Here is a 26,552-nt window from a genome sequence, read left to right on the forward strand (position 1 = left end):
CCAAAGAACTAAAAATGACTTTAAAGCATTTCCTTCCTCGTGGTTATTTGATTCCCCAGCCCCACGCTCCCTCTCCCACCAGAGCACGGCTGACCTGTAAATTTACGTAGCATTTCGGTGCAGGTTTCTGCCACAGTTTCATCATCACACTTCTCCATAATCAAAGCCTCTTCTCCACAGATCCAGCCACTGAGGACGTGGCCATACCTCTCGGGTGGGTACAGCACATCAAAGCTGCAGATCTTCTTGTACCACAGCTCCTCAGGGTAAGTCAAGCTCTCGCTCTCCGCCTCGTCTTCCCAGACAAACTGGATGCTGTTGCACTCAGAGCTCCAGAAAGGCTCTTCAAACTCCAGGAAGATCTTGTCAGTGGTATTGATCCCCAGTTTCTCAATGGCCATCACCTTCTCCTCAGGCAGGCGGGGATGGAACAGGCTCTCGTGGCGCTTCTTCAAGACTCCCAGGGACACAGTCACAATGACGTGGTCAGCTGGGATGAACTCACAGTCCTCGCACTCTACGAAGACATTGGAGCCCTTGTTCTCCTCGGGGAGGTCACTGTTGTGGTCAGCCACCCTCTCAATCTCCTGGCTGACCGACTGGTTCCAGTGGATGCACTTGACCGGCTTGCGGAGCTGAATGACAGACTTGGGAATGGAGCGGGCCAGGATCTCCACGATTTTAATGAAACCACAAGGAATGACGTGATGAGCCCCGGGGATTTCGGTCCATTCCCCAAATTCACTCAGCGACACTTCATCCATGCTGTGGGAGCTGCTCTCACAACTCTCTACCTAAGGAAAAGCAACACAAAAGCAACATTGCCACAGAGCAACAGCACAGCTCTGCAAGGGCACAGAGGAGCTGCATGAGATGACTGAATTCCACTCATGAAAGCACTGAATTCCACTCTGAAACCAGGTTAGTTTTGCTAGTAAAGAAGTGCTTGGCCGTAGGATCTGACAAAAATCACTCCTCAGCCTTTCTTGCAACCAGAGAAACCATTTTGTCATGGTAAAGAGTTGGAGTTGCATCTTCCAGAGTTCAGAGACCAGAGGGCTGGAGCCCCTCCGATCTGAAGAAAAATTGAGAGCAGAGGCTGTTCATCCTAGAGAAGAGAAAGCTCTGGCAAGACCTCCTGACACCTTTCAATACCTAAAGGTGCTACAAAAGAGCTGGAAAGGGACTTTGGACAAGGCCACTGAGTGACAGGAGAAAGAGTAATGGCTTTAAACTGATGGGCAAATTAAATTAGATATGAGGAATAAATTCTTCCTTGTAAGGGTGGTAAGGCCCTGGCACAGGGTGCCCAGAGAAGCTGTGGCTGCCACAGCCCTGGAAGTGCTTTCAAGGCAGGTTGGACGGGACTTGGAACAACCTGGGATAGTGGAAAGTGCCCTGCCCACGGCAGGGGATGGAACTGAATGGTCCCTTCCAACCTAAACCATTCTGTGAATCTATAATTCCATAATGTCTTTGCTTCTGCACAATTCTGGGTTAAAGTTCTGGTTTCTATCCTTTAAAACCCTCTGCAGTGGCCAGGACCTGCTGCCTGGTGCTCCTACAGCAGAACCTGGAGTTGTGTTAATCAGGTGCTCATTCCAAGGCTAATAAACGTTCCCACGAGGAGCCACAAAAAACTTCTGGCAGCTCTTTGTGCTGTCTGCAGCTTTCAGCATGCTGTCAAGCAGTCAGCAATCAGCCAGCTAACAATCTGCCAGAGGTGAGAGGACCCAGCACAGGAGGAACCGGAGGAGACGGAAAAGGGAAATGCCAAGATGTGAGCCACGTGTGTTTGATGTGATTACCAAAGCTTTAGATCCATTAACCTGTTGGTTAATGTTTGTAGGAGTATTAAGCATAGCTGTAGCTCCCAACAATCCCTGGAACAAAGGCAGGATGTTTGGCCTGTCTTGTGATAAGCTTCTAATGATAATCCTGATGCACGGGACACAGTGATCTTAAAATCTTCACATCACCGGAGTCACAATCGCTCGCACACTGTAATTCCCTAAGCATTTTAAGGAATATTACAATTCCTTGCCTCAACTTTGACCCATTTTCCAGACTTTTCCACACTTGAATGACTGTGCCTGGAAGCCTGACAAGCCTAGACAGTCTCCCTGTGGAGCACCCTGGTGCAGGGCAGGAATCTGTGCTGGGACAAAGCCAGAAAGTCAGGGTTGTACCAGCAGCTCTCAGGCTGCTCCTGTGCCTGCAGGGACCAACAGGTGCCTTCCCTGTCCTGGTCACTGCCTGATGACTCCAGTGGGGACTGAGTGAAGACCCATCTTTGGACTCTGCTATAGTTCCACCCTACCCAAGCACTTCCCAGACCTCCCCCAGGGTGACAACACAAAACCCGTGGCACGCAGCAGGATCCTCACCCTGCCTGGATGCTCCAACAGCACACTCCTCATTATGAAGTTAAACACTGGTGGCTGTTTGTTTGATTCTTTCAGCCATGATGGCAAAATGCCAGGGGGGAAAAACAAGCAACTACCAAGACTCTAACCCAAGACAGGTTAATCCCCACTCTGTCATCTGATAGTCTAAAGTATGAGAAGCTTTGTTGTTCTCAGTTATTTGCATGAGAAGGGATTTGCAAGACTTGCAGAAACAGCTCTGACTGTGGCAGCCTGGAGCAAGCACAGGAAAAACCACCAGGAAGCCCAGAGCTGTATCCAATGACTTAATCCTGTCTGCATGGGTGCTGCTGTTTGGGTAACACAATAAATAACTGAGCTTTACACAGCAGCTGTGGAGACACCCTGTGAGAAGAGGTTTTGGGTGAGGATGCTGAGATATCAGGCTCAGGACACCAGGGCTGAAACCTCAGCTTTATGTCAAATTTCCTGTGAGATTCTTTAGGTCTTTATTCCTCTTTGGTTTATCTTCCCACCTGAAAACAGTGAACTCATGACAAAGTGCTGCTTGCCTCCCCTGCCTCATTTCAGAAGCTTTTAAGTCATCCTAATTGAAATAAAAATGACTGATACATTTTACTCGTGGAGTGCTTGATGCAGCATTAAGTCCTCATCCCACAGAGAACTCATTTAGCCAAGGCACCAAGGAGATAAAAAGAACTATGGAAGCCACGTGGAAAGCTGGTTTTATAAAGTCTATCTTGGATTTTATTGCTTTACCTTCAAAATGCTTTCTGGGGATTTCTTCAGCAAATTACTAGCATCAAAGTTACATTTCTTCTGGTCTCTGAGAGGTAAAAAAACACTCAGGCAGGATCAGGGGGTGCAGGTGGAAGTCACAAGATAAAACATTACTAAAAGAACCTCACAATAGAGTAGCTTCAGGTGGCAAAAAAAACCTAAATCACACCAGAAAATTTAACAAGGCCTAGGAAAGCCTCTTCTATTAAGACAAGTGGGATTTTAAGGTAAGAAAAAAAAAAAAGAGTAAAGGCATTATTCCTTGCAGCCCACTGTCCTTAGATCTGCATCAGGAGGGAGAGTTGTCAATAGAAACACGAACTGCAAGAGAGCACAGAAAGCAATTTCCAGTGCTGGGCAGGGCTCAGCCAGGTGCCTGAGGCTGAGGATTTGTTTGCTCCTAGTTTAAACCAAAACAAAACACCCAGTGATGAGCACACCTACCTTCAGGTACTGCTGGATCATGGCCAGTTTCAGCCTCTTGACGGCCTCCGTGTCATCCGGGTCGGCCTTGACGCGTTTGCGCACGACGTCCCGCGTGAAAACGCCCACGCTGTTCTGGCTCTCAGCATTGACTGGTTTACCTCGTTGGAAGAACTCCTGAGTCAGGTTATAGACCTGCCAGAGACAGGACACAAGGATGGGATCATCCAGCAGGATGCTCCTTCAGCTGTCCCAACCCAGCACATTCATCTTCTCCTCCCAGCAGAAGCCACCTCTGATAAAAAGCACCGGCTCTTCTCCCACCTCTGTGTCCCAGGTTGGTACCAGTCCTTCCACCCTCTCCATTATTTATAAGGAATCCACCAGAGTGGGTGAATTCAGTTGCACAGCTGTTTTTCCGTTGTCCCATTTATGGGGATTTTTGAAGGAATTTTGAACGAGTTGGAGATGGGATTTTTGAGTTTTTTAGATGATGTGATTTATTTTTCTTATTTTCTACATCAACAGGACAGGTGAGCTTGGCTCACATCTCTACTGCATGGTCTAGTTATAAGACCTTTTAAGGATTTATTGATTACTAAAACACTGATAATAAGGGTATTTATGTTTTTGACTTAATTCTTAAATATTTTGTTTTATGGACTTACGCTACAGTGTAAGCTTTCTTAGTGAATTATATTTGATACATAAACCTACAGTACTGTATTCTAAACTTGTTTACCTTTGTAACTACTTTTATTTTTTCAATATCTAAATTCTAAAACTCTAAACTTTCCTCTTTTTAACTTACCATGTTTCTGCTTTGAACTATAATTCCATATTCTCACTTCCAGTTCTTAAGTTTGGAAGCCTTTTCCACGGTCTCAGATCAAATCCTTTGTTTAATTCTAAGCTTTGGCTTAGAGGCCCAAAGTTCTGAGAATTCCCTGCATTTTGGATTCTAACATCCCATGAAATTAGGAAGAAACAAAAAGCAGAGGAATTCTGTATGCACATATTTTACTTGAGCACAGGACAGGCAGAAATCCATGGAAAACAGTGACATGTCTAGTTCCCCTCACCAGAAGCCATAGTAAAAATCCCTTGTAACAAATTGTTCTTCTTTGAAGACATTCCTGGTGTTTTTTAACCCCAGTTTTTCATACAAGCTACATAAAGGCAAGGAGACACCATTCACCTCAGCCCTCTGCTTGTGGCTGTCTGGAAAAACTTTTATTTCTATCTACAATATTGCCAGAAGAGCCTGCAATTGCATCATGGCTCTTCCTTTTTATAGAAAAAAAAATAAAAAACACCTCAAGAGGAATCTTTTATCACAGGAAAGCTTTCAAAAGATGCCTCTCAGAAATGCAGCACATCTCATTAATGATTTGTTTGCCCAGAATGTGTCCCCTTCTCATTCACATCATGCCACAGGGTGAACAGTACTCTTAAATCTCTGTTTGGGGAGTTTTTCCTGTCAAAGATGGTTTGATTACACCTTATGATCATTTTTTGGAGACAGATGATTTAGATATGTCAAGAAGTTGAAAGCTACAGTAAGTATCTGGTACAAAACTGGTACAAAACTGGCAGCCTTGCCTTCCAAAAGCTCCTGAAGCTTCCCATTCCCTGCTGATAGGGCTAATCCACTATGGTTTATTTTCTTCTCACTCCCATTTTCCCCAAGAGCTTGATTTTATCTTGGGTTTTAGGAATGAAGTGAAATTGAAGAGGCAAAATAGAGGGAAGAAGAGGAGAGGGAGGAGGATAAACACATTGCAGCAGTAGGAGTGGGAGAGAGGAGGTCTGTGAGCAAATGGAGGAAGGTGAGTTGACAGGGAAGGGATGAGGAGAAACCTGGAAAAAATAAGTGAAAGAATGACAAAAAAAAAAAAAGGCATGAAATAAATGATAAAAACAGAGAAGAAACAATCAGAAGGAAAATGAGTGGGACTGGTAAAGACAGAAGAGAACTGCAGACACTGCCTGGGACAGGACCATTCCAAGGAGACTCCCAGACAAGAAAGGTGGGGCCCAACGTCCTGCATGGAACAAAGGCTTCCAGCAAAGGAAACTTTGGCAGCTCCAGCATCCCCTGGTTCTCAGGTCCCTGGATTTCTGAGGCCACAAGCACTTGCAGCAGGTCTGGGCTGCACAGACCTTGCGTCAGCACAATCAGCTCGGCTTTCATAAGCTGATTGAGCTCAGTAAGCAGATCACAAACTCACAGGACAAGCAAAGCCCTGCTAAAACCCAGCCACCACTTGGCCCACAGGAGAAGTGAACCTGACTATGTTTTTGTTAACCATTCTATTCTTCACTGCCCCACAGGGAGCAGAGCAGGAAGGCACAAGTTCTCTGTGCTGTAACCATCAAGGAAAGTCTTTCCTGGAGGTGCCATGCCATTGATCAGACAGCAGGTAAGTTAAATCACACCAGGATTTCTTATTTCTCCTGTTATTTCCTTGCTTTTCAAGTTCAAGAAGCATTTGGACAACACCCTCAGACCCAAGGTGTGACTTCGGAGCTGAACTTGATGATCCTCCTAAGTCACTTCCAACTCAGGATATTTTGATTCTTGGGGATGCTGAACCATCTGAGGAAGAACAAGAGGCAATGCTGTTGTAGGCAAGAAGCAAAAGGAGAAACAACAGCAGGTTCTACATTGAGAGATATATGGTTAGAATAAATGAATTAAAAAGATGCTTGAAATGTGTGTTTTAATGAACATGAGCAGCAAACACATCCTGTGTAAGAAGCTATGGAAAAGCTTCACTAGGACACCTCATTTAAGGTAGATTTCCAATGAAGCAGGAGCAAAATTGTGCTGTCTGGAGTTGGAATTATCCAGACTTTCCCTCCCCAGATGGGGAAAGCATTGTCATTCCTATGGGACCACCCCTGGGGTCACTGGGAACAGGCACTTGTGATATCTGAAAACCAATATTCCTCCAAACATTTCAGCATTTCAGCAGCAGGGCTCCTGAGAGAGTAGAAATGGGCTTTCCCTCAAAAATCCTGGGAAAAGGTAACAACAAGGATGACCTGAAAGATTCTGCTGATTTTCTAGTTAATCCTTCAAAATCTGCATCCAAACCAGAGCTCCATGTCCAGCAAGGAGAGCTACACCACAGATAGTCCAGCCAACCTTTGCTTTTCTATTATCACACACCTGATACAAGTAGGGAGCAAAAACAAAGGACAAACTGCATCAACTCCCATCTCTTACCACTGGCAATCTCACATCCCAGCAGGACAACCTAAACATGTCTCACTCTAAAGTTCCTCTGAGCTGGGACAGAACAAGTGGCACTGGAAGCCTGACTGAAAAAACAGAGGTAAAAAACAGAGATCTCAAGTAACCATTCATTCTAAGCATTCTTCCTTCCCTCATTCTGAAAGCTTATACACAATCCTCCAGAGAATTCAGTGAATCATGGAATGGGTTGGAAGGGATCTTAAAGCCCATCCAGTGCCACCCTCTGCCATGTTCCAGGACACCTTCCACGATCCCAGGTTGCTCCAAGCCCTGTCCAACCTGGCCTTGGACATTTCCAGGGATCCAGGGGCAGCCACAGCTGCTCTGGGAAATCCATTCCAGGGCCTCACTGCCCTCACAGGGAACAATTCCTTCCCAATATCCCATCTAACTCTGCCCTCTGGCAGTGGGAAGCCATTCCCTATGTCCTGTCACTCCATCCTTTGTCCAAAGTCCCCCTCCAGCTCTCCTGGAGCCCCTTCAGGCCCTGAAGATGCTGAAAGGTCTCCCTGGTCGTCATGCTGAACAACCCCAGCTCCCTGGGTCTGCAAGACAGAAGGGGTTGAAGGCAAAAAATTAAAATTAGTTAATTGAATGTCCACAGTCCTAAAACAGCTTCACTTCAGCTTCCATCTTCTGTCTACTTTCTGACCAGCTTTGGGGCATCCCACAAGCAGGGTCTGTGCAGGGAACGTGGATTCCAGCAGGGATGTCCCCTCTGTCACCTCCAGGCTTCCTCCTCCACGTGTTTATTTACTACCTACGTGCTCCTCCACCACAGGAAAAAGCAGTTTCTTAGGAAGAACAAAGCTAAATAAAGAAGTTTCTCCTCACTGAAGGAGGTCAGGAAAGCACATCCCCATCCACACTCCTTCCTGTCAGCGCCGCTGACGATGCCCAGCATTGTCTTTTGCTCACTTGGCTTAAAAACTGCCGTGACTTAATCCCTGTCCAGTGAAAAGCCCTGATGGAGATAGGGCTGTGCTGTTCCCAGGCCAGACATCTGTCAGTGCAATAGAGGCAGGGAGGGAACGGTGACTCTCGGTGGCCCTTTGGTCCTGCTGTCCATGATAACTGCGAGGCAAGGCACTGGAGCTTAATTGGGGATGGCAGGAAGCCCAGCACGGGGTGGGGGTGTGGAGGATGAAAAACGCTGTCATTCTTTGGCTGCATCCCTCCCCCAGAAGCTGTTGCAGCACACAGGAGAAAGCTGACAGATAACAAGGCCATTAATTAGCTGATTGTTAAAGGGAGGGCTCCTGGGAAGCAGCTCTTTAGGGATCACATCCTTGCTGAAAAGCTGCAGTAAAAGCAAGCACTTCTCCTAAATCAGACAATGATGAACTGTGATCTTTCAGCAGCATTTAACCTGTCCAGCTCACCCCTTCCCACTTCTCACTAATACCTGGGAATCAGCTTTAAACACAACTCTGGAAAAGGAAATGAGGATTTGGCAGGGACAGAGGAACAATTCTGAGATAAATTGTCCCTGATCACACACACAGACCCCAAATGTGCAGACATTACCCTCAGAGATCCCACTGTGGTCATTTTCCTGAGTCATACAGATGTGGTGTAAGCAAGAAGAGCCAAAATCCTCTCCCAGCCCCAGGATCCCCCCAGTTATCCCAGAAGGAATTGAGAGGAAGGTGGGAAGATGACAAATACATGATGTGGGCATCACAACCTGGGGAACCTCTTTCCTTTTGGAGACTGACCAAACGGAGTGACAATGACCCTGAGCAGTGCCAGCCCCACACAGCACATGGCCTAAGGAGAACAATCCTTAAAGTCCTGCCCCATCTCAGGGTGCTTCCCTTGGCAATGGGTGGTTGGGAATCCAGGTGGATGCTCTGCAGGACTGGAGACTTTCCTTGAAGGCAGTGCCCTCCTTCCACGAGAAGAATTCAGGTCACCTTGGTCACAAGTTCATGACAGATCCTGACTGACCCCAGTGAAGGGCAACAGCCTCTCCCAAGGAACTTTCTGCTGGAGAAATGAAGAGCTGAGCAGCCCTCAAGCAGTCTGACTGCTCCACTTCCTCGTAACCAAATAAAGGCTCCTGTGAGACATCCCTACAGCTATTAAAAATTCAGGCTATTGCAAACAAAAATGCAGCAAAACTTGTATTTGAGGTAGAAGAAGGCAGCCAAAAAAAGATTGGACAAGTGCCTGGAAAAAGCCTAAGGACTTTCCAGATGAATTAGTGAGGCAAAGCTCTGGAGGTACAGGGGTGCTTTATCTTTCACTCCAGGAAAATTCAGCACAGAGAGACCTTGCCTTGCTAAAATGCAGTTTCAGAGACTCCACATGGCCCAGTGAAACTCAAGGGAGACCCCCTGCACTTTGAATTCCCTAGAATTTGGTGTCCAGATGACAAGATAAATGGGGTTAGAGAGACCCAGCTGGAGGAGAAGAGCTGAAGGCACAGGCTGGAGCCCCAGCAGCAGCTGCAGGCAAAGCCAGGCAGGGTGTGAGTGAGGGGGAGGGTGACAAATTTAGCTCATTCAGGGACACATTTTCCACTGTTCATGCCAGTCCTGCATCCCTGATTAGGCTTTGCATCCATCATGGGTTGCTGGCTGTTTTGTGGGGGGTTCTTTCTTTTCAGCTCAGGACAGGGTGTGTCACAGCCTTTGCTATCTCAATCTCTGAAGGGAGGAGATGACATGATGGTGGGATTGCTACTGAAAACCTGAGGAAGGCCTGGGAGCTCCTGTGAGACAAAGGAAGATCCTGACCTCAGGATTTTGTGATCTGAAAGATGGATTTTTATCCTGGATAACTTCAAAATCAATCAACTTTAACAAAATCAATCAACTTTAACAAAACCAATCATAAAACCTGCCTCCCAAAAAAAAAAAACCAAAAACTAGAGATGCAGAACTGAAAATTCTTGCTGTTCCTCCCCAGCATTCATTTCACCACCAGTTAAAGCAACAGAACTTTGACCAAAAAAAAATTTAAATAATCTCTAATGAACATGCAAAAAACCCCTCATAAAATCACAGAATGGTTGGGTTGGAAGGGACATGGAGGATTGTATTGTTTCAACTGCCCTGCCATGAGCAAGATCATCTTCCATTAAACCAAATTGATCCAAGCCCTGTCCAACCTGGCCTTGGACACTTCCAGGGCTCCAGGGGCAGCCACAGCTTCTCTGGGGAGCCTGTGCCAGGTTCTCACCACTCTCACAGTAATGCTGGGGAAGTGGGGGACACCCCAAAACACAAACCAGAAACACCCTGCCAGACTCAGCACGTGTGGAACACCCTCTGCACTTTATGCCAGAGGAAAATGTCCCCAAAGCCACACACCTGCTCCTGGCTGCCCTCCCTCCAGGGCACTTGTATTCCTTACAGCCATTTAAACTGGGTATTTTTATGAGCTTGCCTGAATTCCCACTTTACCTAGGCAGAGCAGGGAATAAACCACAGCCAAATGCCTCAAATCAGCGCAGATCCTCCAGCCTGGCACCCCGAAGAGGCTGAGACGAGCAGCTCAACAAAACCATGAGCTGCTCCTGCAAGAAATTCCGGCAGGCTTTGGAGGAAGGCAGGGAAAGCCCCTCCCAGCAAGAGCAATTAAGGGGCTGGCTGGTGTCCCCTGCTTGGCTCCAGCTGTCCCTTAAGTATTTTTTATCGCCACGAGTGGCTGCAGACATTTTTACAAGCCATAAATGCGAAAGCCTTTTCTGTCTCCTAGTGATAAAGATATCCTGCGGCAATGATAAGCTAATTAGGTGTTGTGTAAAGAAGATTAACTTTTAATGTGCTGTTCTCTCATGTCACTGGCTGCCCCTTTCTCTCCCCTTTAAAAGAAAGGGTAGATTTACCAAATTAATCATTTCTAAAGCACTGGTACCTTGTTATGGCTTTCATCTTACTGGGTTTATCTCAAAGCTAAGTGGCTCTCATCTCTGTATTCCCTTCTCATTCTGGACTCTGCCCTCCCTTTGCTGGAGATTTTCCTATCATCTTCCAGACAGGATGATCACCAAGCCCTGCATGCAGTTTGGCAGAGTTCCATTTACATAAATAATGCTGCTCACTGCAGTATTTTCATTTACTCTCTCTAGCCCCAGTTGCTGTTAATCTTCCTCCACACACATCTCACCTGTCTTTTTTTTTCCTGCCTGGAAAAAGTCTCATTTGTTTTTTTAATCCAGTAATATGAAAAACTGTTCAGATGAATTATATCCACCTGCATTTATCCAAGACGTTGTCCACAGGTTGACAAATCCTTCCCAAAATGAAATTTCTTTGAAATTCCTACTACTCCTCTCTGAAACTGAAATGAATTTGTGCCATCCCAGCACTGATTCCAGTTCAGAAACACAGGACAGTGCCAAAAATATTTTCAAATGAAAAAAATATCCTTTTTCTGCTCCCCACCCAATTCTTGATATTTCTTTACAGGCTACAGTGACTTTTCTAATGCTCCCAGACATATTTTTAAACAAAGTATGCAAGAGTAACCTGAATCCTGTGAGTGTTCAGCCAAGAGTCAAATACTGAAGTTTGCTGTCAGATGAAAATCTGAAGGTTTTAGGCATGGTTACAGCCTGATGAAAATATTCATGTTTTGTTCCATTTTCTACAACCCACTGAGAGATCACATTACCTGGAGGGCCAGACAGTCTGCACTGACCCCTCTAAATGTACTTCACAAGCAGCATTAAAAAATGTGTGGAATAATTATAATTAACTTTGGCAAGCAAAAGAGTTTAAATAACCTTCAACTGAAGTCCATGCTGCTCTGAAATCTCCCAGAAAAGATGTTCCTTTCCCTCTGATGCAAAAAAACTTTCAATTCCTACAAAACTGCACTGACTTTGGCACACCACACAGCATTTCATTGTATTTATAACCAATAAAAAGTCACAGGGATACAATATTTAGCTGGTTGTTGCTAAGGTTTTGCATTCTACTTTGTTTAGCAATTTGATCCCTTCATGTCACAGGCATATTTTATGAAAAATCCTTTAATTAAGATCTTTTCTCCTGAGAAGCTTCAGCTTCTCCATGTTTTGCTGCTTTAGAATGTGATTTAGAGATTTGTTTACCCAGCATGTAAAACTGTTTTTACTTGATGACCAATGACAGCCACCTGTGTCGAGGCTGGGAGCAGTCACAAGGTTTTATTATCATTCCATTCCTTTCCTTGCTAGCCTTCTGAAGAAATCCTTTCTTCTATTCTTTTAGCAGAGTTTAATGTATAATTTTCTTTTAATATAATATATATTATAAAATAATAAATCAGCCTTCTGAAACAATGTCAAGATTCTCATCTCTTCCCTTGTCCTGGGACCCCTGCAAACACCACCACAGCTCCACTACTCTTTTAATTAAGTGCTGGATTAATTACTGGATCTCCCCAGAAATAGTTGCTGGAAGTGATTACATTGATTACACACATGGAAAGATTGTTATTCCTCACCACAGAGAGTTAATCCCACATCAGAGAAATAGGATACAGTGAAGCAGATGAGAGAAAACTTAGCACTGATTATTTTTTTTTTTTTTCCGATTTCTACCTTTGTCCTGGAATGTTCTAACCGGGAACTGAGACCAAAGAGTCTCAGTGTTCCAGGCAAATCTAGCACTTGCCAAAGCAGCTGGACACCAACCTCGTTGTATAAATCACTGAATTCTTCAACCACATCTTTCGGGATCCTCTGCCCGCTGTTGGTGAGGTGATAAGCCACCCCATTCTTGGAGTAAAGGCTGATCCGCCCAACGCTCCTCTCGCTGTCTGTGGTCTCTTCCAGCAAACCATTGTCTTCTGCTAGATGATAGACTGGGTTTCCATGTGAACCATGAATCCACGTAGCTCCCAGCTCAAAAGTGGCATGCCCTGCAGGAGAGGAAGCCAAGCAAACTGGTTATGGAAGCCTGTTTTCCTGGAAGCTTCTCATAAAATGTGCAAAAGCAGAATTGCCCAAGGACAGCACATGTTTGAACATCCCTTTAAGGGAGTTTTTCTGTGTTAGACACAATGCCAGCATTCTTCAAATTGGTCCTTTGGGATACAGGTTTAGGTATTGCCCAGAAGGATGGGATATTGCAATAAAGATCCCTCACAGTGACACATCTCTGATACTCAAGGAGAAATTCAGCCCTTCTCTGTTCCCAGCTCTCACCATGTAGGAAAACGTGGATTGCAACATTGGCCTGAATACTGAACCCTGTCCTGTGACTAAAGTGGTTGTTATTTACAAATACACCTCAGATTAACTGCAATAAAACATGCATTTCCATTCCCCAAATGAGTAAATAGACTGTAATTTATTACTATGACTATGGATATTTCTATATCAGCTTCTTTAAAAAGAGGCACTGTCAGGATAAACACCAAAAGCATTTTGTTTTCATCATCTGTACTCTCTCTGCTTGAAAAACACAAAGAATGTGGTCAGCCCCACTCTCTCCATCCCTTACAACCATCAGGATTTGCACGAGGGCTTTGTCCCCCCCAAATCCAGCACTGCCAGACTGGGCTGAGAGCACAGGGGGATGCTCAGCAGCTGAAAGGAGGTGCTAAAAATAAGCTTGGGTCATGTATCCCCCTATATTTTGACAGATTCTCAGAAGGCCAAAGCTAGTTTAAAGTCTGACAGAGCTGGGCATCTCCCAGCACCCCTGCAGCAGTGTGGGAATGCCTGATTAAGCAGGATAATTAATAGGATCCTGCTTGCTGAAGAAAGGATGGTGCAGTTCCCAGCTATCATTTGCTGTTTAACATGTAAATGTATGCTCAGACAGAGAGGCACTGCAGCACTGAGCTGTGCTGCAGTCAGGTTTCAAGGGTGAGAGCTCCAAGGAATGCTGTTCCCTGGCTGAGCCCCTGCCCCTGAGGGAAGCTCCACAGATCTCATTTTCCAAGCAGCCCCTTTGTCAGTGAGAGCTGTGCTGACTGCCCTTCAAAAGCTGCACTACAGCAGGAGGTTTGGTTTTTACACCTGCTCCAGAGAGCAACACAACACACAGACCTGAACACTTCAGTGCCACTGACTCCAACACACCCCAGAGCCCCCAGCCAGGTGGAAATGACTGAACACCGGCAGCCAAAGGTAGAGAGCTCATCAATATTGCAAGTGGCAGCCCCCTGGTTAATGCAATCCTCCTGCAACTCAGGCTGAGCCAAGCAGCAGCAGGAATGCTCCTGCCTCCTGCTCTAGGGCAGGAGTTTGGTCTCTGCTGCACAGCAATCCTGATTTTTCAAAGAAAACAAACTGCCAGCAGGTCCTGCTGCTGCCTTAGTGCTTGGTGACAGTGATGGTGTGCTCCAAGTTCTCCTGTTGAGCTGTGTGGAACATAATCAAATAGCAACAAATCAAAAGCTAATTCTTGCCTGCAATATTCATGCTCACTATCATCACTACCAGGTAAGCCAGGTTTTACCAGGTGTAAGTTAAATGATTGTTACTTAAAAGTGTAAAATTGAATAAAATTCTTTTAAACAGAGACAGCCAAATTACTTTCAGGATTTTAGGTTCAAAATTCTATTTGGAATTAATCATGCCATACAACAACAAAAAAAACCAAAACAGCAGAGAAGCAACAGTTTGTGCACTTACAGGAAAATACTGTCCCCTACAAGACGTGGCTCGGTGAGGGGGAAGGATTCAGATATAACCCTGAGAAGGTGCCACAATGCCAGAATGGTTTGGGGTTTTGAAGGGACCATAAAGATCATCCCATTCCCGCCCCTGCCATGGCCAAGGACATCTTCCATTAAACTAAACTGATCCAAGCCACATCCAACCTGGCTTTGGACACTTCCAGGGCTCCAGGGGCAGCCCCAGCTTCTCTGGGGAGCCTGTGCCAGGGCCTCCCCACCCTCACAACAGGAAATAATTTCTTCCTAATTAGTAGTTCTGCTGAAATTTAAATCAGATCTTTAGTCAAGTGTGCAGACAGGAGAGGCCAGAGCCAGAACACGGATCCACCTTAGCAGAGAACTGCAGCCCACACCCACACAGGGCAACCTGGGGAGCTGGCATATGAGAAGATAACAGAAAGATAAGAAAAGACAGTTTGGAATTTTAAAACATTAATAAAAGACTAAGACTTTGGATGCCAGCCTCTGCTCTGCAACAGTTACATCTACAAACTCTGAGACTGCCTCCAGACTGAAACACCTGCTCTCCTCTCCTGTTAATTAAGAGGTGTTAATGAGGAGGAGGCGGATTCCCAGCGAAGATGTGAGTTATTGGTGAAGGTGGGCAAAGATGAGAGATTCAGGCTCTGTACTAAAACACCAGAACTATTTCACAGGTGCACTGGGAGAATGATCTGTGGCTCCCCAAAGATTTCAGCTCTTTCACACTTCCCTCCTCTCACAGGCATCACATCCAGGATATTTTTAATGCAGCGGATTGTGTGTAAAGGACACACTTCCCATCCTAACCTCTATGCCAAGTCTCAGCAGAATGTAAAGTGCCCTACTCAAACCTCTAGAGATTAGATTTTTCCAACTGCCTTTCCATTGGTTTCCCTTCTGCAAGTTCACAGGAGGCTGCAGTTTATTTACTGCAGTGAGTTTATCAAGCAAAACACAGTAAGTGATGCAAGCACCTAAGAAATAAAAATAAAGCAGGACAGCAAGAGGGCAAAGGTAACATCCAGAGTGGGATCAGAAACAGAATGAGTTAATTGAAATCAGGAAAGCAATTCAGGAAGAGCAGAGAGCTTTATGCCTCCTGCAGAGAAAAGAGAAGCAATGTCCTTCTGGATACCCGGAACAGCTTCAGTGACTCCTGTGCTACAAAGGACAATGTTTGTTCCAGGAGTTTTGCCTGTAGAGGTTTTTTAATTGACCTGGCATTCAAATATATTCAGTCTGCACCTTTATTACACACAAAGAAAGGAGGCTGCAGAGGTAGGAAAGCTGAAAATCAGGATAAAGGGATACAGTGGAGATGTTTTCCCAGCAGCCTGATTCCCAGTGGGTAGCACCCTAGGCAGTAAATTAGTTTTAGGGAAATGAATGGGGTTGTTTGTGAAGCAGAACAGCTCGGGGTTTCCCCTTTCCAAGGGCTCTAAGCCCTGAGAAACAACCCTTCAACAGCCTGGAGATTTACTGGCTGCTCCTGGGAACGAGTCAAGCTGGAAAACCTGGGTGGAAACAGTCTGGGTACAGTTACTCAGTCACAGACCTGTTACACAGAGCTCTTCCTGTGCCAGAGAAAACAATCACCCCAATCATTTATTTCATGGAAACACAGGTTTGCAGCAGCCCTGGGTCACAACTGAGGCACGAGACAGCACAGAACCATCCACCTGCCCCCAGAGGCAGCCAAGAATTTAAATATTTACTCTCCTGACATGCCACACCTCAAACCATTCCACACATGTACATAACCCCATTTTCAAAGTTCATCTGACCTCGTGGCCACACAAACCTCACCAGCAGCCCTCTGCAGGTGCTGATGCCATTTCCAGGTGTCTCACTGTCCCTTTGTGGTCGCCTTAAACAGCTGGAACAGAGTCTATACAGAGTTAAGGGGAATAAAAGGATATTTATTGAAGGGCCTTCAAAGGCCACACCCTGGCAGTACCAGAGCCACAGCTTTGGCTCTGCCTGGATGGCTCCAAGACGGAAGCAAAAATAGGACTTGGTCACAAGATCTCACATTTTTATAAGTTTTGGTCCTTTAGCATATTGGAGCTAATTGTCCAATTGCAGCCCCAGCCCATGAAGACCCATCCTTCTCATTTTTTCTCTCTTCAGTCCATGTTGTTTATACTCTTGCACCTGAGATCTGGATCCAGGTGCCCTTGGGTCCCCCAGCTAGAGAAGGCATTGTTGTGTCTCCCTGCTCTGTGAGGAGAGTTCACCATCCCCTTATATGAAACCCAGACCTGTCAGAACCCAGGACATTCCTCTGACTGCCCTGGAGGACTCCAGACCCTGGCAGGGGGCTCAGAGACCTTGGCACAGAGTCACAAACACCTGTGCCTTTGATCTTAGCCCATGGAACAAGTTACCAACTTTGTGTGAAGAGTTACAAGCCACAAGAGTTTGAGTAGAATGTTAGTGAATTTATCGTGGGGTGAAAAAGTGGAATTTTGGGGTTTTTAGAGTGGGGGTTCAAGAGGCAAGATAAAGGAATCTGGGCGTGTCCTGTCTTTCTTCTTCTTCTTGTCCTCCATCTTCTGCTGTGATGGTGGCACTTCTGGATTGGTTTAGAGTAGAGACAGACTGTCTAACATAGGTGATGGGTAGTGGAAAATTATTGTAAATAAAGTACAGGTAGTTTTTAGTATAAAACGCTAACACCACCCCAAGGGCAGGAACTGTGCCACAACCTGACCTGCTGGACAGATCTCAGCAGGTCAAAGAAGGAATGGATTAGATAAGAGAAATAAACAACCTTGAGAACCAGAGGCAAGGAATCCTGAATTCTTCTTCAGTTTCAAGGCTGGGAAAAAAGACTTTTAATACCTCAGGAGCCATTCCAGCAACAACAAACCCGACAGAGGCCCACACACCAAAGCTGCCCGAAATCAAAAAGAAGAACAAAGCCATAAAACCCCAGAAATCTGAAAGACTCACCGAGTCGGACGCTCTGCACGCGGCCCCCGATGCGGTCGGTCGCCTCGAGGACTGTTACATCCGTGAATCCGCCTTCCAGGAGCGCCTTGGCTGCCGACAGGCCCGCGAGCCCAGCACCGATCACGACTATTCGAGGCTGTCGCTTTCTCCGTAGGCCACTACTAAGAGGATCATCCGTGCTGTCTGCAGATATTTCACAACTTTGCATGCCGTCCAAGCTCTCTTTCTAAGGAACCTGTAGGAGGAAGGGAATAGTTGTGCTCAGATCCAGCTTATCCTCTGCAGCTAAAAGATCAAAAAAAGTCCGGCAGAAAAGAAAAACTTGGTGAGTTAGACCCAGCCTTCAACACGGGATGCACAGAAAGGATAACTGAGGTCAAGCTGGGATGCAAAACAACTTTTTAGCCTAGAGCACCAAGAACTTCAGAAATCTCCACCCTTTCGTGCCATGTAGACTGTTTCCAAACAAGTCAAAGGACTTTCAAACGCACATCTTTTTATACAACCTCCAAAAGTGGTAATTTTGTGGTGAAGGCTTTTAAAAGAAAGAGAACCACGTCCTCAGTGCTGACAAGCTCTACAACCCAGCAATGAAGCTCCACTTTGCCACTGTGGCAACCACAAAGCCTGAATTTTAGATCCCCTAAGTAGGGGAGGAGGTAAGGAGGATTTAGCTCAAAGCAAGGACATTGGATCCCAAGCCAGCCATTACAGAAATGGGACAGGCAAGAAAATGTTTCAAATGATGGAAGTCAACAAGGGCCACTCCAAAATTTCACAAAATGCAGCCAACATTGTCTTGCCAACATTGTCCTGCCACATCAGGCTCAGCCTCAGGCTTAGATGAGAGGTTCAAACCCACACCAGTCCTGACTAGTCCAAATCTACCCAAATCTCCACCTACCAATATATTCAACTGCTCCTGCAAGCAGGACCCTGTTTTCCTTGGCAAACTCATAGAAGACAACCTTTTTACTGCTATCTACCTTTATTTCTCAGGTCCCATCACATCATTTCAGTAGGTGGGACCATGGCCTGAGCCCATGGTTATGGTTCAACCCCAGAGCAGGGATTTCCAGTGCAGGATGTCTTTATTCACAAAAGCCAGCATGTATTTACCTGGTTCTGGGTGGTTCACCCCTGCCCTCAGGAGCACAAAGAACCGGGTGCAGAGATCCCTACCCCTCCAGACCTGAGCTGACATGAGTCCCAACTTGCAGAGGATAAACACACAGCCCAGGATTTATCAGCCCTGGAATCAGCTGATGCCCAGTATTTTGGATAAATCACAAACAGAATCCCTTGCCTCCCCCTCCTCCCTCCCCAAACAGAGATATCCAAGGAGCTCACAGTGTGCTGCCTCTACCTGTTGCCAAGCTGCTGGATATCCATTCTGAGTTCTTCCTCAGTTCTCCCAACACTTGGCCACTGACAAAGATTCCTACTCCTCTCTTCCATCACCAGAAGGGTCGACTTAAAACACTGCTGGCCTACTGTAGTACGTGATCACAGGAACTAATGAAGCAGTTTCATTTGGAGAGTCCCTTTTTCTCCAGGATTTTAGAGAATTTTATGTTTGTTGACCAAGCAATATCCACTGTCTGTAAGGGAGCTGACACCAGACTGCAGTCGGCAGGGATTTAGGCAGTGCCATGAAGAGGAGAATGGTCCCACTGGAGCTCTGACAACTCTTTTGAAAATGTTTGGTTTCAACTGAAACAGCTTCAGCTCAATCCACCCTTCTGTGGACTCACCTGCAAGAGGGATTTGCACAGTGTGTGCAAACTCTGATTCTGCCACTGCAGCTTGTCCCAGCCGGCCCTGCATCAGCTCCAACTGCCACTGCAGCAGCTTCCAACGGCCACAGCCCAACAGAAGGTCGATCACAGAATTCTCAAGGATGGGACCTTCCAGCTCATCCCATTCCAGCCCCTCCCATGGGCAGGGACACCTTCCACTAGCCCAGGGTGCTCCAAGCCCTGTCCAACTTGGCCATGGACTTCCAGGGATCCAGGGGCAGCCACAGCTTCTCTGGGCACCCTGTGCCAGGGCCTCTCCACCCTCACAGGGAAGACCTTCATCCCAATGTCCAATCTAAAGCTCCCTCTAGTTTTAAACTGTTCCCTCCTTGTCCTGTCACTGTCTGCCTGTGTAAAAAGTCACTCTCTGTCTTTTTTGTAAGCCGCCCTTCAGGCTCTGGAAGGGGCTCTGAGCTCTCCCTGGATTTTTCCCTTCTCCGGGTGAACATTCCCAGCTCTCCCAGCCTGGCTCCATCCCTGGAGCATCTCCATGGCCTGCTCCAGACTCTCTCCAGCAGCTCCAGGTCCTTCTGCTGTTGGGGGTGCCAGCACTGCAGGTGGGCTCTCACTAGGGCAGAACAGAAAGGGAGAATTCCCTCCCACAGACACTGTACAACCCTCTCCCCTCCTCATTCTCCTGATAACACTTTGGTCCATGTATTTTCATTGCCACTGTAAAGGAACATCTTTTCTGCCATCTATATTCAGTAGAAACTGAAGGGGTTTAGCTCAGTTCTTTAAGCATAGCTTTCCTCATCCTGGCATTGGCAAGCTGCTGTGAATTCTTCACATGAAACCTCCAAGAAAATGTTTTCCCTCCTGTTTCAGCATTTAAATACTGGAATAGGTGACCTGTCTAGACAGATGAGAAAATAGCAGGGTATTCTGTGTGTACAGAACCCTGATTTGGAAACCACCCTTAATTAGCCAACAACCTGTACCATATGATCAGCAGGGAAAGGCAATTAAAATTCAGCAAAAGCTTGAGCTTTCCAACCAGGATCCACATTCCACAGTGGAATGAACAGGTGGTATAAATATAGAAAGCCCCCACTAGACTTTATTTCAGCATCAAGTATTCTCTCTGGTAGGCTCATGCGTGAGACAAGCACATAAAACAGAATTCACAGAATGACCAGGTTGGAAGAGACCTTCAAGATCATCGAGTCCAACCCAGCCCCAACAGCTCAACTAAACCCTGGCACCCAGTGCCACATCCAGGCTTTGTTAAACACACCCAGGGATGGGGACTCCACCTCCTCCCTGGGCAGAAAATTCCAGGACTTTATCACTCTTTCCATAAAAAACTTTTTCCTAATATCCAACCTATATTTCCCTTGGTGCAGCTTGAGACTGTATCCTCTTGTTCTGTCACCCTTTGTGTGCAGTGCCCTCCCTTCAGCACTTGCCAAGCCACCAAGCAGGGCTCTCAAGCCAGTGGATATTTCCAAGTCCTCTGACACAAAGACAGTTTGGCTTTTTACTTCTTCTTGATTGCCAAAAAGGCTTGTTTCTCTTTCATTTTGTTTTTTTTCTTTTCTCTTTTAATCACAGGGATAAGAAGTGTGTTGGCTGTTGTACTGTGAATCTCTCTCAGACTGTAATTTTACTTGGTGTCCATCTAAGAGCAAGGGTAGCACTAAATCACAGCTTCACTCAAAGTAAAATTCTTTGCTTTGTCTTGCTTACACAGTTTCTGTGAGACAGCCAAGAAGCACTGGTTACCCACAAGAAGAAAATATCCAAATACACATCTTCCTTTTGTCTAAAACATACAGCTTCAATCCTCTTAGCTCTTATGCTTCTAAGTGCCTCACTCAGGACATTTTAATCAATTGTACTTCCAGACTTGCCCCTTTTTCTCAGTCTCTATCACCATTCTAGCCCTGACTGCATAGGAGAAATTATCCTCCATTCATCCCCTCTCACTCCTGTCCGTTTCCTTTGTTCAAAAAAATCCCAAATGAACACCTTGAAAAAATTCCCTAAAACCAACCCCTCCCCCCCAAAAAAAAAAAAACAAAAAAAACACACCAACAACCAAAAAATCCTGAACATAACTGCTGTTTTCCAGCAGACAAATCTTTGCAAAAATACATCTTCTGAGATGGCCATCATTTTACCAAGCCAGAATCATGGGTTTCCACTCCTGGTATTTGTACTCGCTACAAGTTCAGTGGGGTGACAACTTCATGATTTTCTTTTTTCCCATTATTTTGCCAGTAAAACCTTGCAGGTCACAAGGAAGAAAAGGAAGAAGCCAAAGAATTAAGGCAGTTCACAACTGCCCTCCTTACTACAACAATACTCTGTGACCAGGCAATTCTTCTAGGACCCCTCAGAAAAAGGTCGCTAAGGCTCCAACTATTTAAAAATAGAAAACCAAAATAAACAAAAGCCTTTCTCAAGGAAATCTGCTATTCTTAGCTCACCCAACTTCTCCTGTGGCAGTATTGTTGTAGCCCTGCTGACACAAAGACCTGGGCAAGGCAATGCTCTAAAAACAAGGCTTGTGCGCTTGAAGGCTTGGCTGAAGGTTGGTCAGGATTTGGGGGTTTGTTTGGGGTTTTCCACCAGGACTGGTTAATCTTTAAAAAGTGACCTTCCTTCAGACTGTGTATCACACAGCAGGTTGTCATTTACCCATGAGCTGGGACTGCTGGCACTCCCAGACCAAATTCATGGTCATCCCAGAGGGACCCATCTCAGCCCTGTCACTGTTTCAGGTGTTCAGCTGGCATTTGCTGCCCACTTCACTTTCAGGGCATGGAGAGGAGGAGAGATCCATCCTGCTGACCCCTGGCATTCCCGCCTCAGGATGGAAGGGAGCTTACAGACCGTTTTAAAAGGTCACCTGACCTTTCTGAGTGCTCTGAAATTGTGTTGAATCAACACAGCCTTCGCACTAACAAGTGTAACAGCCAGTCTGGAGAGTGAGAAATGCACCATCAACACAAACAAATTCCCTGCTGACTGCACAGACCAGCAGAAAAAATAACCAGAATCACTTTATTCCCTGTAGGTTTTTATTTGATGAGAATTCAGCATCATCCCTAACCAGAAAGCTAAGCAATGATATTGCATGTGTTTGAAAGGAGCTTGGATAAAAGCAACAAGAGTCAGCTGAAAGCCTAAATGGAAGCACAAGAAATAAACACACTACTATTTCCTCATTATTTTAAGTGCAGCTATTCAAAATACAATCAACACATGAAGGGGCACTGCACACACATGTGTTTATAATACAGGTTTGTCATCACAGCCTGAAAGTGTTTACAGAGAAAATCTGACACCAAATTAATTCAATCTAAGCAGACACAAAGCGAGATTGAGAAACCAAGAGCAGAAGCCAGAAAAAAAATCACAACAAAAGTAAAATATCTAATTTTAACAATGACACTAATCAGCTGTTGAAATACTTTCCTCTAAAGACAGAGAGGATACTGGTTGAAGCTTTCAACTCAGGATTCAATCTGTCATAAACATTTACACTCCAGTCCCAGGAGAAGACCCGACTGTGGCGCTGGGAATTATCCTGCCAATTCACTGGAGATGGGCAGGTTTGAATTGCAAAACAAAATTTTGTGTCCTTTGCACCTTGGGAATCTACCATGATAAAAACAGTAAAAAATTTTGTTTAAAAAATAATAATACCAGCAAACTTTTTGATCCAGAGTTTCAAAAGCTTTTTTTTTCAATAGATGTAATAACCTCTATTATTTCATCAGCTGCATAAGGAGAAGTGTTTATCTGAAAGCACTGTTAGCTGAGCCTGAAAGCAAAAGCTCCACCAAAGAGCTTTTGAAAGAGAAAGAGAAACATGAAAGAGAAAGAGAAAGGTGAAAGAGAAAGAGAAAGAGAAAAGTGAAAGAGAAAGAGAAAGGTGAAAGAGAAAGAGAAAGGTGACTTAGCAGATGTAAAGACACTGCAGTTGTTAGGCCATTAACTCATTACACAGCCCAACATTCTTTGTGCTGAGCATGGTTGTAGTGCATAACCCTCACCTAAGTAACTACAATAACAAAATTTCCAGTCATCATCTCTAATGCACCTTTTTCCCTAAGCTGAGGGAGAAGTGCTTGGAAGGATTATTCTGCTTGGAGCAATTTTATCTCCCTTAACACCTTTGCAGGTTTCAGACTCAGGCTGCTCCCTGAGCACAGGTCAGGACACATCCTATCTCTGAGCAGACACAGAAGTGGAAGGGATTTCTGGGCTGGCTCCAGCACTGCCTGTCAGTGCCTCCTGATGCTGCGAGCTGTGGTTCTCCACAGCTCCTGGCACAACAAAACAAGAATTTTGTAACTTCTCCCTCCTTCCCCCTTTCATCAGCCTTCTCAAACACAAGCACATTAATCCTTGCTGCCTGTTATTTCAAGATGCTCTTTCCAAGCTCTCCATGCTGCAAACATGTCAAACTGGAAGATGTCTCTTTTTCCCTTCTCCCTCCTTTTTAACCCAGCAGGCTGCACACCAAACTCACAACTCTTTTCAAAACCACCACTTACACCCTTTCAGGAGTGTTATTAATTGATCCTAAGTCTCCACATCAGTCAGACATGGGATGACACCAGATGTTCCAAGCTGCCTTTGTACAGGTGCTGTGCAAACACCAGCCTGAGCCAGCTGTGTCTGCAGCTCCACGGGAGCTTTACTGCACTGGAAGCACAGAAATGAACACAGTTCTTCTTGAACACAGTGTTTTTTCAATACTTGGAACAAAAGACACATGCAAAACCCCTGTTTGTCCTATCAGTGAGACTCCATCCTATCACCTCTTCCTGCCTGAGCAGAGCAAAGAAGCCTTGCAGGTGCTGCACAGGGACCCGTGAGGCTGAGTGAGCAACCCTGCCTGGTCTCAAGGAGGGTTTGAGTGAAACATCTCCATCATCTCTGCAGCACCCTCTCTGCTGCATCCCACACCATTTGCCGGTTTTCGGCTGTTTGGAGGGCTGGAAGGCCGGGGGGCCTTGGGGCAGCCCGCGTATCAAAGGACAGAAGAGCTTCAGTTCTTCTTTCGGTCTCTGTGTTTATTAATTGTTTATCTAAAAGATTTTCTTTCGCCCGACAGAGTCTGCTCAGCAGCCAGCATGAGCACACTGTGCCGCCTTCGGCGTCACCTATCTTTACCAAAGTTATGTTACAAATTTATAATTTTCCAATACCTTTTACCTTATGCCAGTGCACTTTTAGTAGACAATCCCAAGTGCCACCATCACCACAGAAATGGAGGAGAAGAAGAGAAGAAGACAGACACGCCCAATTCCTCATCTTACTTCTCTAACCCCCTGTACAGAAATCCTAACCCTGTGTCTCACTCTCTAATAACTAATCCCTTCACCATTCACCCGGTGAACCTCCTATCCTCATACAGGTGTCGTCTCCTGTAGGATCAAAGTCCAGCACAACACTCTGAACATTCGGGACTCCGAGCCCCCAGGTGTCTCGGTGGCTCAGCACCTCAGTCTGAGGTGCTGAGATCCCACACCATTTATCCTGCATGCCTCATCTCTGCCCACCAGCCCTCAGGATGGAAAGATGACCAGGCTCATCTTTGTCACCATGGTGGGACAAGGGACACAGGCTCCCAAAAACAAGCCAGCACTCCTGTGCCAGCAAGCAGCTTGTGTCCTGCCTTGTATTTCCACAGGCAGAATCTGAAATGAAGTGGTTTGATTTCCAGAGAGCTGCTGGAATTTATAGGGGTGGTTGTGAGACAAAAACAAGCTGGAAGTGAAGATAAATGCTACCATCCACCACAATTTATCCCTGTAAAAGCCCAAGCCATCCAGCATGGCTCAAGGCACTGAAAATGCTGCTCTTACATCAGCATCACCAGCTCCATTTACAAATTACTGACCCAGCCCAGTGACTGACACACACAGAGTTCAGGCTGGATCAGACATCAAGGAAGGAAAGGCATTAATGACACACCACGTGTACTCCTGGACAGCAGTGTGCCAAAATGCTTCCCGTTTTTCCCACACCCCAAACCTGCAGCTCGCTCCCAAACCTCCTCAGCACTGGTTTTTTGAAGGCAACAGGGACTTTCAGGCTGGCTCTGTGCTCTTCTTCCTCTGGACACATCCCAAAGGAGACAGGGAAATACAGCATTAACCTTTGCCTGTCCAAACTCAGGTCTCCTTTACTCTGAGAAGTTGATCTCACCAAGCATAATTTTATTTACCTCCTCACTTGCAGGAATTTCCCTTCCCCGCATCTCAGGAGAGACAGGGAAGAGGCAATACTAAACTGTCTCCTCTTCCCAAGCTGGGAAGAAGCTGTGCTTCTTCAGAGCACACAAAACAAATGAACTCTGTAAACTGCTCCAAAAGTTATGAAAGAGAAGCCCAAAGCTGGTGGATATTAAAGCTGAGGCCATCACACCTTATGCAGAATGCAGGCTGCCACCACAGCACCACACTGTGTCCTGCACTGCTGGCCCAGAAAGTGAAGCAGAAATGTTTGAGTTCTTCAACAACAACAACAAAAACAAAGTGTTCTGAGAAATGGTATTTTTTTGCAAGTATGATCCAGGACAGCCATCCCCTTTGCCTCTTTCCACAACACCATCATCCAGGAAAAACGCAGAAGGGAGGAAGAGAATAAACCACAGCACTCAGAGAACCACTCAGGCTGAAAAAGACCCTTAACCATGACATTTGACATTTTATAATTAACTCTCAATCAACAAAGATAGTGGAACAAGTTCCAGAATAAGATTTCCTGCTGCTTTGGAGGCACCAGGCACCTCTTTTACCACTTGATTTTCCAGCAACACAGCGGTCCCAGAAACACTCACCCCAATAACTTCCAAAATCACCAACTGGGAAAATCTCTGCACTTTTCAAGGTCTGAAAGAGATTAATACAAAACAAAACCAAACCAAAAAAAAGGACACTGGATGGTGCTTTTGATCAGGAAACCACTGCACATTTTTACCACTGTGATCCAACTTGTTTTAATGCCTGCAAATATCCCTTGAGTCAAATGAACTTGTTCAAAGCTGATTCACACCAAGGCTACTTTTTAAATTGGGTAGTTGTTGACAAGTAGAATATATTTAACAAGCCCCAAGCGTCTTGGCATGCAGTATAAAGACTTCCTATTATGAGCTGGGTTTTTTTTTTCTTTTTTAAAGGGAACATATGGGCAGAGCAGGTTGTCTGCCACGGGGCACTTCCTTACAGTGCTTGGCACTGCCAGAACTGCACGGATATCCAAAAAAATAAACCAAGGAACGTCACACCAAGAGCACAAGGAATGAATCACACCATTTAAAACTGGCTGATAAAATGCACCATTATGTGTTTTTCAAATCCTCCTCATCTGAGGGAAAAG

At 45.6% G+C, this 26,552-nt stretch overlaps 1 protein-coding gene across 1 annotated transcript in view; it reads right to left on the reverse strand.

Moving 5' to 3' along the window:
• The window catches only part of SMOX (spermine oxidase), a 52,823-nt gene that overhangs the window by 8,076 nt on the left and 18,195 nt on the right, over positions 1-26,552 (reverse strand). Inside the window, exons 2-5 of the mRNA XM_064712010.1 lie at positions 17,413-17,647; positions 12,482-12,708; positions 3,608-3,785; positions 95-790 (exon numbers count right to left, since the gene is read on the reverse strand). Of these exons, the coding sequence (XP_064568080.1) occupies positions 95-790; positions 3,608-3,785; positions 12,482-12,708; positions 17,413-17,620 (1,309 nt within the window). The 5' untranslated portion in view covers positions 17,621-17,647. The remainder of the gene's footprint in view (positions 1-94; positions 791-3,607; positions 3,786-12,481; positions 12,709-17,412; positions 17,648-26,552) is intronic.

This window comes from Zonotrichia leucophrys, chromosome 4, assembly GCF_028769735.1.
Source record: "Zonotrichia leucophrys gambelii isolate GWCS_2022_RI chromosome 4, RI_Zleu_2.0, whole genome shotgun sequence".
NCBI lineage: Eukaryota > Metazoa > Chordata > Aves > Passeriformes > Passerellidae > Zonotrichia > Zonotrichia leucophrys.